The sequence below is a fragment of the Scophthalmus maximus genome, chromosome 5, assembly GCF_022379125.1.
Source record: "Scophthalmus maximus strain ysfricsl-2021 chromosome 5, ASM2237912v1, whole genome shotgun sequence".
NCBI lineage: Eukaryota > Metazoa > Chordata > Actinopteri > Pleuronectiformes > Scophthalmidae > Scophthalmus > Scophthalmus maximus.
Genome location: NC_061519.1, coordinates 22,003,585 through 22,021,320, shown reverse-complemented (window position 1 = coordinate 22,021,320; position 17,736 = coordinate 22,003,585). Strand labels below are relative to the sequence as shown.

The window sequence follows — 17,736 nt, the reverse complement described above, 5'->3', positions numbered from 1 at the left end:
CTAACTCTATATTGAAAAAATCTATTTGTTGAACTGGGTGTGTGAGCCCCTCGTGTTGTGGCTGGTCGTCCATCCACAGTGGACATGGAAGCAGATTATGGTTCACAAACTTTGTACACAAATGTATATATATATATATATATAAATGTGTGCATTTGGAGCAAAGACTGTATATGTGGTGTTTGAAAATATAAAAAAGAAATAACCATGTATGGTTGTATATATTATTATAACCATGTATGGTTGTATATATGATAATAATCCGAGTGTACGGCTCCTTCATGAGTCATTACAGGAAGAAACATTAACTAACTTTTGCACGCCACCTCATAAAAAGAGCATATGAAGAACAGTGACCTGCTCAAGTCAATACGAGTGACAGAACTTACATTGCTCACGAACACACATCAATCCTTGCTCCTTTCCAGCCTGCAGCGACTGGCAGAGCAGAAGATCTCTCAATTTCCATGTGGCACTCAGAGGCCTCCACAAAGTCAGCAGCTCCCCCTAGCGGCCACGCGGAGGAAGGCAGAGTCCTGCACACTCGACCTCCACTGGGCCTGTGTTTGTTCATTTTGGTGCCATGTTCCTTGCTTGCGCAACAACCTTTCGAGGAGAGAACAGCCCTGGTGGTCATAAATCAACCGAGACTACAAAGGGAAGCGGAGTGGCGTGTTTTGTATTACTCCACAGGAAACTTCATCCCATGAAAAGGAGAAATTCACTTTGTTGCCAATATATAACACAGGGGAAACATCTGCTTTAGTCTCAACCAAATTATAGTCGTAACCTGTCATTTATTAGGATTTATTTTCATTTAAAAGCCTCTAAAATAACAAAAATAACATGCATGACAAGAAAAAAGAGTTTGTTAACAGCGAATCAACAGAAAGTGGGAGAATAAATGGTTATGGCATCAGACTAAGACAATCAATCTGCTCCGGGGGGCAGAACCAATGCTGGATGCTGTGCGGTAAAGAAAAAAAAAAAATCTTGGCTTGACTTTTAATCCATGCAACTATTTTGACAATAAATAGTTGAATGGCTTTTTAAGTAGAAAGTCCTAAACAATGCTGGTAGCAGCTTTTTTTATGTTAGGAAAATCATTCCCTCCAGATGTAGGAGAACATACTTTGGTGTACCAACTAAATTGAATGTCCTCTACTTTGTACTTGGTGATAATCCTTCTTAGCATACATAATTATACTTGAAATGAGTACTCATGTAATAATGTAGCAATAACTCCTTGTTGCTCACATAATAATGTAGTAAGAGCTGCTGCATGCTTGTGTAATAATGAAGTGATAAATGATGAGTGCTCATGTAATAATGTAGAAATATCCACTGAGCGCTCATGTATTCATGTAGTAATAAATGCAGAATGCTCATGTAATAATGTAGAAATATCCGCCGAGCGCTCATGTAATAATGTCGTAATAAATGCTGAATGCTCATGTAATAATGTGGAAATATCTGCTGAATGCTCATGTAATAATGTGGAAATATCTGCTGAGTGCTCATGTATTAATGTGGAAATATCTGCTGAGTGCTCATGTATTAATGTGATCATGTAATAAAGGGTTATATTTAACTGGGCTTTAGGACTTGAGTATCTTTGGAGATTAAACTTATTTTAAACTACTGACAAAAACTGCAGAGAAAACTAGCAGCTTCGTGCAGATGCAGTATACTGTACTACTTTAAAATACTTTTAACCGGTGTTTGTGTGACTATATATTACCCCGTCGAAAAACGAGATGCTAAATGTAAAGGGGCTGACTCTACCATAAATACTAAGGTTCTAGTATATAGTAAATATGTATTTTCATCATTGAAATACATCAAAATCAAAAAAAAGACTTAGTAAAACTGAGGCAGAATTGATGTGTAGGATTCACAGGCTTCAGGCGAATACTTTATACTGTCCCGACATCAAAGGTCAGAATTTGTTTTTAAATGCATCTACAGGCGACACTAGAAATACACTTTCCACCCGAGTCGCTACAGAAACGCAGATAAGGAGAGTTTCGGAGCAGGGGCAGTTGTTCCTAGTTTGGATGTGTAGATTGCGTTGGAAAAGGTACATCCATCAAATATTCATAACCCTATGCACAGTGTATACAAGCGAGGTCTGGTCTGATTCCTGCTCAGGGCAGTCGGAGCACGGCAAACATCAACCCTGAGTCAGATCCAACACATACAAAGCCGATGAATCATACATTCCAAGCATTTCCTTACATCAAGGTTGAAATCTGTTATTTGGCGACTGATCCTCATGTGGTGTTTTGAATTAAATGCATCTGTGGATTTCCTACTCTAAAAATTGGGATTATAACCAGTGCAGGACTGGTAATGTGGCATACCAGGCATTTTCCCGGTTGACTTACGATCTTTAGGGGCCGACACAATCAAACTTAATAATAAAATATATATTTTTTTAAATAAACAACTTTTTTGGGCCAACGACCAGCCCTTGAAGCAGGGGCCGCGGCCCATTGGATCATTTTCTATACTGACACTGGGATGGTCCAATCACATCTTAATCTGAGCCCCGCCCCTCCCCCTGTCCTTTCAGTGTCTCGCGTCAGATGCCGAGTGTCTGTGTACGGAAGTGGCAAGTGTCAAAATTAATTAACAAGAGCGCAATGAGGGTGCGGAGAAGAACGGAAGCGTATTGCTTTCACTGAAAAAAAAAAAAAATTGACACCGTATTTCATAATTAACTAAGTAACGAAAAGTAACTAAAGTAACAAAGGAGGGTTTTATTTTTAGCTATGGTAAAGTAATAACAATTAAAAAGGGAGGACGTCTTTTCAAGAATATAAACACGTATACTTAGATTTTATGAAATATGAGTAGTGTGTCACTACTCAGCTGTTTGTGGTTTAGGGGAAATAGTACAGTAGGTGCACATATAAGGGGACCACAAGGACAGTGTGCTGGTGGGACTGGATTGTGGTGGTCCACTTGTCCCAGTCCAGCCCTGATTATAACTGAAGTCATGATCTTACACATGTGATCAATTTTCAGAAGGGGAAAAAAAAAATAATCACAGATGTCAGTCCAAAATGGTTTATTTTGTAAAGGGGGCAGTTGGAGGGGATGAGAAAACATGGTGCGCTACTAAATGATGATATATTCAAATGTACATGACATTCAAAAAGGGTATTACAGTTTCACTCAATTATCCACACATGAAGTTAAGTCTTCATTCCATCATGTTTTTGAAGTGGGAATGGATAAAAAGTTTTAATATTTTCAAAATAAAAAATATATCAACACAATAAACTCTCGGGATGCTGAAAAGAAAACAGAAATAACAGTTACATGCAGAATGTAGACTGATGAGTTAATCTTTCTTTAAAAAAAAAATTTAAAAAAAAATTCCATAAGGTGAATGACTAACATCTTTTTTTATTTAGAGAAAGATTTGAGGTGAATCCTTCTGCCCTTTTGTCCTCATAAGTCACTCACATTAGCAGAAACTGCACAGTTTCAGTCTTTTACCACTATAATATAGGTCAATAAGAAATATATGAAACTGCTATTAATGATAACTTGAGTGGTCTTGGCTAGCCATTACAAACAGCACATGTGTTGAGATGCCTTAATGAAAATGACGGCCCAAAATAAATTACATTTTCCAAAACCTAACGCACAGACTGGTTGGGATGGGGGAGGACGGGGCGGGCGGGACTGGATGTAGAACAACTGACTGGATGACGAGTCAAATACATTGTGAATGAAGCTCCTCTGGATGTGTGGTGTCCAGAGGTTCGACTGTAGAGTGAGTAAAAAGGTCCCAAAGTAGAAACTGCAGTCTTAACATGTGCCATACTTTAAAATGTAGAGGAAAACACCCTTACGCTCATCAATATGATGAGCAGAAAAGTCCCAAACCAAAGCTTTGAAGTCTTTATTTTTGCTATGGGGGAGAGGGAAAAAAAAATACTCGAGAACAAAAAGAAAACACAAAAACAGGAGAGGGAGGGGGGAAAAAAGGACTCCAGATATTACGCTGAATGCAGAGAAGATGAACTGCACAAGTTGAGTGAGACACTCCGGCACGGGGGGTTATTTCCTGGAGCTAGACTTCTAATATCCAAAAGTACTGGTCTGGAGGACCCATGTTGGTCAAGGGGTTGTCCATGGTGATGCCTACAGCAAAAAGCTTTAACAGCAGCATCTTGGCGGGCTGTCCACGAGTGACGCTATGTGCTCCCTGTTGCCTGGCTCTCTCCTCCCTCTGAATTACCTGCAGGATGGCAGTGACAACACACAAGTGTGTTTTGGGTCAGTTGTCTGGATACACGTCCACTCGGTTGGCAGCTCGCTAAAACTAATGCTGTCTAATACAACAGTTGTAAAATCTTCCCAAGTTCTCAAATCTTCTCAAATTTAGATTGTTTTAAAGTAGAACAGATTCAACTTTAGGACCATTTTGGAGGGTGTCGTACAAGGGGGTGTTTGTTATTTCTCCTACCCCTTGATGATAATGGACAAAATAATAGAAACCCCGTCTGAATAATTTAATATATTTAACAGTGACATCACGGTAGCCTCCACAATGAAAAGTTGGTTAAATCAGCACCTCTCCAAATAATTAAAAAACTAAACTGATCATTTGAATCTTCATGAAGGGAAGATTTATTGCAGGACAGTTGTAATGCACTGCATTAGTTTTAGGCTGAGTGTTCCTAATAAACTGCCAACCGAGTGTATATCACTGCAAACTATTGCTGTGGCACAAACAAGTGAAAATCTTAAAAATAAACACCTCAAATCACAACATAAACTATTGGTTTAAAGTGAATCACAGAACATCCAAACACACACACTTGAACTAAGAGATAAAAACACTGACTTGTTGCAGGAGTGGAGGCTGAAGCAGAAGCGGAGGCGTTGCCCTCCTCATCGCTGTCGTCCTCGTTGGACTGCGGTACTTCGGCGTCGGGGATGGTTGTCGCCGGCGCCTCGGGCTCCTGCTCTGCCCGGCTCTTCAGGGCCAAGATGCGGTGATGTAACGCTGCAGCCAGCTGACCTATGTCCTTAGAGCTACCCTGGAGAACGGAGACATGGGCAGAGACGAGTCAGCCACATTGAAGAAAAAGGAAAAAGAAAAACCACTAGAATGGCACTTATTGGAGCGCATACCAGCACCAAGGCCAAACAACACGCCTACACGTCTGTCTTTTAATAAAAAAAATAAAAGGAAAAAGTAAGTTCATCGGATATTATGCACCAACTGATCTTAACACCTGCCTACAAAAAGACTAACTAACTAACTAACCTCTTGACAGAGGTTAATACCACTCATACACTTTTAATTATAATGCTTCCTGCACATTAAAAAGCTTCCTTGAAAAGTGAAGGATTATAATGTTTGTGCATCTGGAAGGTTTTTAATGAAAGTTTTACAGGAGTTAATAAGTCAAATCAAGAGAAATTGTATTAATACAAAACAGTGCTAAATAATAACAGAAAGTATCAGGGCACTTTTCAGGTGCGGGTCGAAGACACTGCTCTATATTATTTTACCCAATAGTCCCCACCATGAGCGAGGAGCTGGCGACAGGAAATGAAAAACCTTTCAACAGTTAGAAACCTTGAACAGAAGCCAGCTCATGGTGGGTGAATGTGAGACGACGAGACGAAAGAAGTGAAACAAAAAGTGAAACAAAGAAGCATTTCTGTGGAAACAGAAAAACTACGAAGCAGATGGGTACAGGTGGATATTCACATTATCCTAAATCTATCAAGGTAACAGATGAACATGAGGAAAGAGTCCAGTTTGCATTGACCAGAATCAAGCAAATTAAAATGAGAGCAGAATAGAAAACATGGAGCCTCGTTACTAAAATATAACAGGAAAATCAAAGTAAGTTTGAAACAAAGTTGCGGTAGCAATTGTCATCATGTATTGGACAAACAATATTCAAATTATTGCACAACCCGAGTATTGCATACCGCTATTAGGAAGACCTTGACCCCCTGGTCCTCTGTGTCCATGGCAGTGATTCGTACACTCTTCTCGCTGGCCTTGTCCACCTGCATCTGGGGCCAAAGTTTGGTGTTGAGGATCAACCGCAGGCTGCCCTGGGTCCTCATCACTGGAAACATTCAGGCACAAACAGCAGCAATGAACAACGTGCTCTACTTCCTTTTTAGTCCATGTTATTCTACCTGACTATGATCTCAGTAGTAGTAGGAATAAAAAATATCTATAGGCCTTTAATCACAACAAGTGTTATTTGCCTCTGAATTATATGGTTTGAAATGTTATACAGCAAAATGTATTCATGAATAAAAGTATTTTTTAAATAAAGCAACATCTCAACTCCTCAGGTAAAAGGGGCTTTGTCCTCTGTTCTTATATTTTATACTTTTATTTAATAAATGAGCATTTTTATATTACACTGTTTACTGTAGATACAGTGTATTTAAAAGTAGCAGCGGTGTCTAGTTCACTAAAGGGCTCCCCCTTGTGGTCGATATCAGGTATTGTAATAATTATGGCAATGAAGAACACAACCAAGCGTTCCAATCTAATCCCAGCTCTATCGAGTATACAGAACCACCCGACCAGAAAATGCATGGATTCAAACCATGCATCCGCTCATTGAACCATGAAAAGACAAAGCAGTGCACAGACTGAACAGCGAGTTATATCTTTTTGAGAAGTTTCTGCAGGTGTGCTTACCTAGACGAGACTGTAGCATGCCGTCTTCCGTCGATGCCATGTCGTTGAGCCTCAGCAAACCTCGACCTCTCTCTATCCACGACTGAGCGGTTTTCTCAAAAACGTATAGCTTGCACTGCATCTGTAGGAAGAGTGCAGACAAACAACGCTGTGATATTTCCCGCCACATTACTTTACTGTATTGTTTTGAATCAAGAGAAACCGCTCCCTCTACCTGTAAAACATTGCTTTCCGATTCCTCTCCGGTTTTGACGTCAACTTTCTCTAAGATGCACTTCTTGGCTGTGGCTTTGGTGTATGCTGCTGCAGACTCCTCCAAAGACTCTGACACGCTGTTCACTGGTGAGATAAAACACAACGGTGAGAAATGAGCACAGCGCTGGTCAATACACTTTTCATCAATTCATGTGCATGTGTTCGAGTCTTCTCTTTCTGGATGTTGTGTTGTGACACGAAAACAATATTAGTCTACTACTACACGACTACACGGTGCTGTGGACGGATCGTGAAGGACGCAGGGAGACACTGTCACTCACACCAGAGCTAAAGGCCACGGCAGATCATTTGCAGAACAGAGCCACTTGTCTGCGACCACATTAAAGGATGCCTGAGCATGCAGCAGCTATGAAGTGCCGAGTTTCTTTTCATTGTCACTGAACAAAGTGGACAGTCACTGTCAAACCTGCTAAAACTGTACGTACAGCATTTTCTCACCAATTGACACCACAAAATAATGACTGATGGCAACTATGTTGAGATATTCACCTTGGTTGCAATATACGTGTTCATGACTTGTTAAATATGAAACCAAATTAAGGAAATGCCATCCACAAAATAAAATCAGATTATAAAATTAGAGCCTCCATAAACATTTTCATCAAAGCCAGTCATGCAGTGCTGTTCTTTTTTTCCCCTTTAACAAGCAGGTGATATTATCTAATGATGTGAATTCACTTCACACTCACATAAGTGACAAAACTCCTCCACCTTTTTCATATTTAGCAGTTATTTGCATGCACTGTGAATAAACTGTGAATCTGATGGGACAGAGAGGACAGACAGTAAAATACCCTGCTTGTTGAGAAAATGTCATTAAATAAATCTGTGCTAGTTCCTTCTGCTGTCAAATTCAAAGAGCGATTATCACTTCAGAAAACTGCGTCAATATCTAGTGGTCTGAATTTTCATCTCGGATTGGAGAGGAAGTATATTTTACACCCACGGCTCTTTAAGTAGAGCTAATCAAACACCAAAGCCAAATCTACCAAATCTGACGCTGATATTAAAATTATTTTAACGTGTCCAATAGATTACACTTTCGATGCTTCATATCTGTTGAACTGATTGTTAAGCTGTGCCATGTCTCGATTTTGTTGTTTATACTTTGAGTGTATCTTAAATCAAAACAAATGAATAGTCTAATAGTCAAACCAAACACAAAAAATTTCAGTAATCAGTGGGATTGTGTTTTTACCCTTCTCTGGGGTGGTTTCCTGTGAAGAGGGCTCTGAAGCGGGGGGAGCTGGAACCTCTTTATTTTCCTCATTTGCAGACTCACCCTTAGGGGGGCTCTGAAAACACAACAAACCGTGTCATTGGAACTTGATCAAGGCTGCAGGATTGAGAGTTTTCCTATTTGGCAAAAAGGTAAGACGGTCTATGAAACAAGCTGTGTAACTCACCAGAACTCTTTCAGACATGTTCTGCCCAAAAACAAATTTTGCTCCACCGTCTGTACTGTTTGTGGCATTTTTTGCACTGAAAAAGGAGGAAAGGAAAAGAAGAAAAAAACAGTGAATTGATGGAAATTAATTATAAATTAAGATAAATTTCTAAAAATACTCAGGACACATCTTTATTACCTTGGGGTAGAGATGTACTGTAAGAAATAATTAGTGCCTTCTGATTGGGAGTCCAGTGGCACACTATCCTTTGACTTGTCTTCTGTACTGTTCTCTTCCAGCTAGAAAATAAACCCCACTTGTTAAATATGGAATCATGTACAGACCAAGCTTGAATACAAATAAATGCAACACAACTGAGCAATTGGAAACCACCTACCTTTGCTCTGTCTTTGATATTCTGACCAAACACAAAAGATATTGCTACGTCTCCCTCCTTCTTCTCTCTTTCACCTTCATCATTGTTACCACTTGCTCCATCTTCCTCATTTTCATGTTTCTGAGATGGGGGGGGGGGGGGAACAAAAACAACCTAGTCAATTTTATTATTGTACATGAGATGTTTTACAACCAAAACTAAAAGCAACAGTGGCACTAATTATACTTCCTCATTCTAGATGAGGATATAAGTAGCCACAAGTCTTAAGCTGTTCTATAAAGAACATAAAGTTTCCCACATTTGCTAATGCCATGAACAAAATCTGTAATGAACTGATTGGCATTGTTTTTCCCAACACAAAGCCATTGATTAGTAGAGAGATTCAGCCATTCCTCACCTGTGACTTGGCCAGCGTGGCTGAATGCTCTGTATTGTTCAGGAAGAGGGACTGGGTCAAATGGTCACCATCTGATGACTTTTTCACACCATTGGTTCCACAACTGGAATCTGAAATGTACAGACAGAAAGGAGAGAGATAACTCATGTTATGGTTTCTTTTACTGTCGCACAGGAAATGTACCCTGTCAGACACATGCAGAAAAACACACTATAACAATAAAGTTAATGGAATATAAGACCAAGAAGATTTTAATGATGGTAAAGAATGTTTTATCAACTAATGAGGCTAGGTGACTCCAAGCTAACTCACTGGACTCTATATGTGATTTAGAGGGTGGTGCCTGGAGAACTGCAGGGCGGAGGACACTGCGTTGTTGCTCCTTGGGTTTCTGACTTGGGACACCTGCAAAAGACAAAACTTGTCTCATACTTTTTTATTTTATTTTAAACACAATAAGATGGGTCTGGGTCTACAAGTTCAAGTCTAGATGTACCGGTTGCACAGCCTGGGAACCCAGACGGATTCTGGGAGCTCATTTCATTCGCTCTTCCAGAATACAGTCTGGATCCCCTCCATTTGAAAGTGATTTCCCTCTCGGCAGAAAACTTGCCGGTCCAATCACAACCGATTATCTGATAGTGGGCGGGGCTTGTAACATGACAAGGAGAGAAGAGGCTTTTGTAAACAACCATGTCTGCCGCTGATGTATGAGCACTTGACTATCCGAAATTTTCAAATTTCTCCCCACAAAAACGGCAACACTCTTTCGCAGACTTTGAGGAATCATCATCTCAGGCGTCTCCTCTCTGCACGCTCAAGTCTGTTGACATTTTTTGCTTCTCTCAACAGACGTCACATGATTCGTTGCTCTCACTAGTTGTAGGTCTATCCAATCGCATCCGGAGGCATTTTGGTCTGCATCCGTTGGTAACGCCTCTTGGAAAATCGAAAATGAACTGAGAGGTCCCAGACTCATACGCATTTGAGTATTAGTCTGGCTACGCCAGGCTACCGGTGTCATTTGTGAGAGGGGTCATGTAAATGAGTGCAAGTCAGGGTTCAAGTTTAACATTTGTTTTACGTTTTAGTAGCCAAACACCAACCTGAACTCGGTGCCTGTCCATGTATGAGAGTTGGTGGCTTTAAACGGAATCCCACGGGCTTCTCCTCTGTTGAGATGCAGCAACGAGGAAAGACAAAACATTAAAAAAAAAGATCAAAGCGTCATCAAGCAACTCATAAAGGGTCAACTCCTTTAGTCTTTGCACCTTTCAGACCACAGCACCAGTGACCACAGCAACCGCTTGCAGAGCCTCAAGAGTTGTGTTGCGCTCCAACTCTGGTTACCCTAACATGACGGGCCCTCAGTGGCTTTATAAGCCGGGCGTGACCTGGCCCAAACCCCTGCTCCCTCAACATTTATGTTCAATAACATTTTTCTTTTTTCTATTAAATTAATTTTCATGTTACTAGTTCTTACGACAATGCTGTTCACAACAGCTGTGACAACAACAATTGAACTGGTGATAAAAATTATGGGTATTTCATTTTCACAACCCTTTTACTTTTTACATTCCAACTGCAGTAATAATTTCAATAAACCTGTACGGCCCAATCGAATTCCTGAAATTAAGATATACAGAGAGAGACACTGAAAGATTTCCCACAAATTTCCAAACAACTTGTCTGGGAATAGTGACAAAATGCACTACACAACTACCAGCACATGACACGGAGGAATCTCACAATAATAAACCTGCCTTGACTGACATTAAGTTAAACTTTACCTTTTTAAAAAACTGACATCATACTTTGGCTGATAGACTGATAAACTTGGCAGTTCAGACAGTCCTAGTTTAGAACAGAAACTTCGTTGTGTACAGGCCACACAAGGTCATAATATTCCCACAGTGAAGAAGTCTTCTCTAAATTATTGGCGATTAAGGGAAGCTACTTTTTAGCAAGTTCAGTGTTATTTAATATGACATTGACCAATGGAATAGCCAGAGACAGAAAAAGAGGCGAGAGGACCAAATTCCTTTAAAATAAGCAAATCTCAACCACTGCCAAACTGGGACTGCCAAAAGATCTGGCGGACTGCAAAAAGATAATAATAAATACTCCTCTGAGCTAAAATTATGATGTGAGAGTTAACCAGAGCTGGTGTGAAAGGGGAGCATTTGCAGGGAATACACAAAACTTAGCTGACATCTTATTTGCAACAACTGTTGAAATGACTATAAAAATAACTAAAACCTTCAAATGTCTGATTTATAATCCTTGGACGTGTGGTCTGCAAGATGCAAAGAGAAACCAACAATGGTCTAGATGTCTCACCTGGCTCAGAGTCAGAGTTCCCAGTCGGAGACTGGCAGAAACTTGAGGGCATGAATACATTGTTCTTGGGAGCTGCAAAGTAGCGGACAGGCATTGCACTCAGCATACAAATCATTGTGTTCACCACAAGCGATGAAGAGGAAAAAAAAAGCTCTGTTTGGTCACCATGTGCCCTTACCAGAATGTGGGGGTGGGAACGATGAGGTCCTTTCCCTTTTCACTGGGGGGCAATAGCTTGCCTCGTCTTTATCTGAATCTGAAAGTGGTAATAAAATATTAGCACTGATCCAGTTTAAATGAATTTATGAGAAACACAGCAACAAAGAAAGTGGCAGTTTGGACATTACATTCACCTTCTCCATCCTCCGCACTTGAGCCATCCGCAGATCGCTGAAACAAAAAGGAAACAAGTCATTTAGTTCTTCTTTCTCCCAAAATAATGGTCCTCCTCATTTCACTCATTACAAAGTGAAGGACACATGAAAAACACAAGGTTGCATCTGGAGCTACAACGATGGATACAGGTGAGACGTGGTATTAATTCAAGTAAGATGTCTTCAGGTGAACAAACATTCAATTTGCAGTTTATTTGTTGCAGCTACTTTAAACTAATGCAGTCTAACGCAGCTGTCGTGTAATAAATCCTGTCTTTATTAAGCTTATGCTGTTCAGTTTGTGTTGAAACCGTTTTGTGGCGAAGTTAATTCAAGTGTATAACAATTTTGGAGGCAGCAGTTTGTGGGCTATTGAATAGTATTGAGTTATATGGACAGGTTTTTTTTAAGCCTATTTATTTCAAAGATAACTAAATAACAATGCAGGTACAATTCAACAGCTCCAAAAAGTGTATTACAGCTATCATCACAACTGTGATGATTCAAGTCTGCAAAATGATGACATTTGGTTTCAGCCTTGATAAACACTTGATGTAGAGAAACTTACCTTCTGTGCTTTATCTTTTTGGAAAACAAACACAGGGGGCGCTATGGCAGGCTTGTCTGTAATGAGATGAGAAGATGCTGGCTAGTCATCCAAGTGCCACCAACAGAGGTGAACAGCAGCTTTCATATTCATATAGTAGGGTTGGGGGAAAATATATAGTGAGGACAATGGCCTTCTCATTAGATGGCCTAGAATAAACCCTTAAAAGCAGAGATGGCACGAATGTTGACGAAGCCAAGAAGATTATTTTCATCAATATTACTCAGCGGTCTTAAATAACACAAATGCACAGCAACACGCCCCACGGGCATTATCAACACATGATGCCCGAACACATTATGCATTACACACACTGTATGACAGATGTAAAGTACCCTCTGGTGATGTAAAAGAGGACAGTGGGGAACCACACTTTTTTTTTCTCCACATCATGCTGACCAATGTCTAATTCGCACAACGTCGGGCCATTTATAAAAAGTGATTCGCCTTTACCGTGCGATCCCATTACAAGCCTGGGAAGGAATGAGATCTTATTGTGTTGACCTAAACCAAACCAATACCACAACAAAAGGGATGACATGAAAAACATGACTATTTAGTGCAAATCAGTGTTTCCCCTAACGTTGAATAGGGAGGACGCCCCGCCCCCCCTCCCCCCAACGGGAGCCCCGCCCCCTGACATGTCAAATGGATTTGGATAAATATTTTCTTTTGTATTTTACATATAATGTCAAGCAGAAGTCATTTCAGGTCACTTTCCTTACACACCTTATTCCGCGTTCCTGTATGAAAGATTGTGGATGAAACTTAACGTGAGTCCTACCCCCCCCCATAACCATGTATCAAACAGCCTTCCAACTTTCAGTCCCCCCACAGAGCAGGGCGGCAACTGTAACTACTTGTGCGATGAAAAGGAAGGGAGCTCGCCCATTTACCCACAAATGTGATATATTACCACAAGAGGCTACAGTCATAACTGATCCGCCAGACGACGGGGCTACAACACGCATTGACACCCGGTGACTCAACGTGTCCACCTGCACGCCGCAACGCCGGTGGAGGAGGTGTGAGCCCACGACGTTGGCGGACAAAGGTCTCCCTCCCTCCCTGTCTGTCTGTCTGTCTGTCTGTCTGGGCCGGGCCCGTTGCACCGAGCAGGTGTAGCATCGTTGCCGATGCGAGGCTCGCGGGCAAGCTGCAACAGGCACACGACGTCGACAGCCCGCGATCCAGGCTTGTTTACTAAACCAGCAGTCCGACGGGTCTCTTTCACAATCCGTCGCGGCCAACGCGCTGGCGAGCTTCGCGTTCACGTAGCGGAACACATGAAATACAAATTGCAGTGTGACCTATATTTAACTGTTCGTCGCCCGGCATTGTGTGTGTGTGTGTGTGTGTGTGTGTGTGTGTGTGTGTGTGTGTGTGTGTGTGTGTGTGTGTGTCTCTCTCCCGCCGCTCGCAGCCAAAGCCACCTCGGAAGCGCGGTCGTTGGAATTCCCCGAAGGGCAACGCCGATGCACACTTCACGCATCCAAGTGGCCCGTCCCCGGCTTATGTTAACCAGCTAGCATGAACACTCAACCGGACCCGGTCCAGCGATTAGCCGCCGCCTGCTCGCTGAACCTAGCTTGAAAGCTAAGTGGCTACGGCTAGCTCGCTAAATGCGCTCCATCCCGCGTGAGTCATCTCGCCCGAGCAAGGACACCGAAATCGCCGCCGAATCCCCCGCAACCAACCCCCCCCCGTAGTGGACAGATCGACTTCACCGCCGGCACACGTACGGCGAATACACACAGCAAATGCCCCCAGAAAGACGCGTTTTACACCGAAGCATCGCGTCTAGCTGGACCATCCTCTTTCTGCGCGCCCAAATGAGCCCGTCTAGCAAGCGACAACAACTGGGCTCCGGCTGCCAGGGATGGATGTCGCGCCGTTCAAAGCCGTCAACCGCAGCGACGACCCGGCCTCGCGGCGCATCGCTGCATCCGCGGCCCGGCCGGCGTTGATTAAATGTACCCACGTTGGACCGCGCTAGCTCGCCGCAAATGGCAAAAACACAGCACCTATAAATAGCCGGGTGCTAGCGCCGAGGAGGGTAAGCCAGCGAGTGTCGCGCAGCGATTCCGAGGGCGTTCCGAGGCGCTCCAGGTATTACCCACAGCCCGGTCGTTAGCGCTGTTAGCATTGTTAGCACGCAGGCTAAAGCGTCGCGCTACTCCGACCGCCCGCGACGCCGGTCGAAATCCCAGGAAACCCGCCGTTCACACGCGGCCGCGTCGCCTCGCCGCCCTCGTCGAACGCGCGGACGGTCGCAGCGGCTCCGGTCGCAACGCCACAGCGGCTGTTATTGTTTTGCTTTTTTTTTCCTCCCACCGCCACTTACTCACCTTCGTTTGCCAAGTCCGCCATTTTACTTCGACGCTCGCACACCCACAACCCACCGCGCAGATAACGCGAGTCGACGCGCACGGAGGTGCCTTCGGTGGAGGAGAGCACATTGTCACGGTCCCTCCAGAGAAACCGCTCCTCTGTCCGCGCGTTTTTTTGTTTGTTTTTTTAAATTGAACATTATTTAAAAATCAGCCCTAACGGAACAGCCCCAACTCACCAGGCCTGAAGAGAAATAAGTAGGAATGGAAGGACAATCACTTCCAGAATGAGATTTGGGCGTGCTGGGTTCAATAGCACGCGTAATTTAATTGGAAAGCATGAAACTGGCATGTGTGGAGAATGTAACAGTCAAGAAACTGTAGAGCGTGTCATTTATTTATTGTCCAAAATATCAGCAGGAAAGGCCTATTTCTACAACATAAACTAGGAAGAGAACACATCAAATCCAATATGAAAGAAATAATACAGATGAACTCAGGGCACGTGGGATATAGAGCAGTATTTATTGTCTTGGAAAAGACCGGAATTATTCGAAGAATATAGAGTGGATATTTCTATTTTTTTGTTTTGTTTTTTATTTTATTTATTTTGTTTGTTTCTCTTTCTGTTTCTGTTTTTTTCTCATACAGTAGAATAGACCATTGCGATCCACACTCTTCCAGAGTGGCGGTTATGCACATCTAAAAGTTGTTTGCCAACCGCCATAAATAAAGAAAAAGAAGAAGAAGAACTCACCAGGCCACCATGGAAATGGGAGTGTTCCACAGTGATTCCATAACACAAATCAAAGGCTGTTACATGCAAAAGTGTGGTTGGTTGCAACGAACTCACCACGCCGGGTGCCACAGACAGAAAGCTAAAAAGAAAAAGTTTGTACAGGCAATCCCAACCCAAGAGTCCTTTACTTGGCCCTTTTCTTGACCTTTCAGGCACATCTCAAACTCTTCCTCAGCTACCTCGTCATCATCCTCGATGGCAATCAATAAGCGCCCGATGCACTGAGGAATAGGACGATTCGTCGGGAGGAGGACATGCTGCTCAAAGAAAGGAAACCACCTGAACTACATGAAAAATGTCCAGAGCACAACAGTAAAAATGTTTCCCGAGGAAGAACGATCATATGTGACAGGGAGGAGTGGGAGTCTTAAGGATTGAGGATAAATTGATTAAACTATAGATTATTCCCAGATTATCTATTTCTGTCTTGACACACCAATTCATTCAGGCGTCACAGTGCACCTGTGGTGGTGGTGGTGGTGGTGATGTGAAGTTAAACCAACGAGACAGTTCAGATTTCGTGGATTCAGATTGTTTCCCTCCTGTAATCACGGTGTTTACATTTGTACACATGGTGGCGCAGTGCTACCTCGCAGTGAGAGGGCTCATCGTGGGTTTGAATCATGCAGAAAGTGGGGCCTTACTTTGGTATAGTCAGAAGAAAAGACTTTGCATGACAATGATAAAAACAGATATGATCAAAGAAAGGAGAAAGAAGAAATACAATCCAAACAGGAAGAAGAAAAAAAACCCCTCATTGGTACGTTCTCCGAATGCTCAATAATTGCCCTCAGTTAAAGATGTTTCGTAATTTACGGTCATTGTTGCCCCATAAGGCCTTTGTCTGTGTCCTTGAAGTCTAAGAAACATGTTGAACACATTTTCCTTTCCTCACATAACATTTACAAAGCCTCTTTTGGATGTTTTGAAACCGGGATTTATTTATTTTTTACATCCGCTTTTCTTTTTATTGGCGCCTTGGTACCTTTTTTATGGCCACATTCACGACACTGTGAATCAAACATGAAAACACCATGGACTGCTCCGCAGCGCCGATTGAGTCCTATAACTGCACACACACAAAACTACAACCATGAAGTAACCAGGACTCTAAAGAAAAGGCAAGCTTTAAATCCAGACTCTAGCTTTTTGCAGTCGGTTTGATCTGAGCATTTCAATCTGACATTTGTGTTGGATCAATCGATTCTCATATCAACATTTTTTTTTACACAGACAGTGATATGAAGTGTTTGTCTGCTGCTTTGCATGTCACATTCCACTGGAGAGGAAACGCAGGTCACTGCACCTGCCACAAGGGGGCAAACTAGCACTTACAGTTGGAGGTAAACCTTCCCCATGAAAACCCACCGAGTTAGTTGCTTTGCATGTCACCTTTAAATATTCAAATGTCTTGTGAATAATTCCCCCATCATAACATAAAACACAGGAATAGTTTGAACCTCATTGTTTAAACATCATCCATACTTTTTCAAAAGATTTTGCATTAAATCAAGGCGAGTAAAACATTGTGCTGCGGGTGCTGTCGCCAAAAGTTTGAACACCTAAAAGCTCCCATCATAGGATTTTATGTGTCATGTCGACCACGAGGCTTCGGGTAAATACAGAGTCACCATTCTAAATACTCTATCCATGTTAACCTAGGTTACATATTTACAAAATACATAAAAAAAATATAATATATCTTATCAAAATCAGGTCAAACTAATAGTTGGTATTCCATGCAAGGCTCATGCTGACCAGACAACATAAATACTGACTATTAAAGGTGCCTCTGTGTAATTATCGGTTTAATTTAAGGAAAGTCAGGCTACCCAAAACAGAAAATTAAAAAAGGTTAATGTAGAATCATATGACTAACCATCTCATTCCCATCTTGTAAATATGAGATTGCTTTCATACATTTTTTTGGGGACAATATCAGTATGTTCTCATGATGGGACTGGGTCAAAATAAGCTGTTAAATACTGACTGTAAATGTAGACATACTCACATTTTCTTAATTCATGTAATTCAAAACTCTTGAAAATCCTATATTTCCCATACATTTTGTAAAGGGCTAGTGGGGGTTAGGGTTAGGCTGACACTTTCCAGACCAGCTGATCAGACC

General features: G+C 42.0%; 1 protein-coding gene across 2 annotated transcripts; it reads right to left on the bottom strand.

Annotated features, from left to right (window-relative positions):
• Positions 1–3,056: 3,056 nt before the first annotated feature.
• On the bottom strand, positions 3,057–14,952 carry ranbp3b (RAN binding protein 3b). 2 transcript variants are annotated; one of them, XM_035633101.1, is made up of 17 exons: positions 14,828–14,951; positions 12,441–12,496; positions 11,852–11,888; positions 11,677–11,754; positions 11,499–11,570; positions 10,265–10,330; positions 9,471–9,563; positions 9,159–9,268; positions 8,762–8,881; positions 8,563–8,663; positions 8,383–8,458; positions 8,175–8,271; positions 6,915–7,039; positions 6,701–6,821; positions 5,968–6,110; positions 4,865–5,060; positions 3,057–4,255 (listed from the first exon to the last, which is right to left on the bottom strand). In XM_035633101.1, exons 1-17 carry the CDS (start codon positions 14,847–14,849, stop codon positions 4,212–4,214), a joined length of 1,557 nt encoding a protein of 518 aa, XP_035488994.1. In that variant the 5' UTR covers positions 14,850–14,951; the 3' UTR covers positions 3,057–4,211. The 2 variants fall into 2 exon arrangements, with proteins under 2 accessions (XP_035488994.1, XP_035488995.1); XM_035633102.1 differs by lacking the exon at positions 9,471–9,563 and having other exon boundaries at positions 14,828–14,952.
• Positions 14,953–17,736: the final 2,784 nt, after the last annotated feature.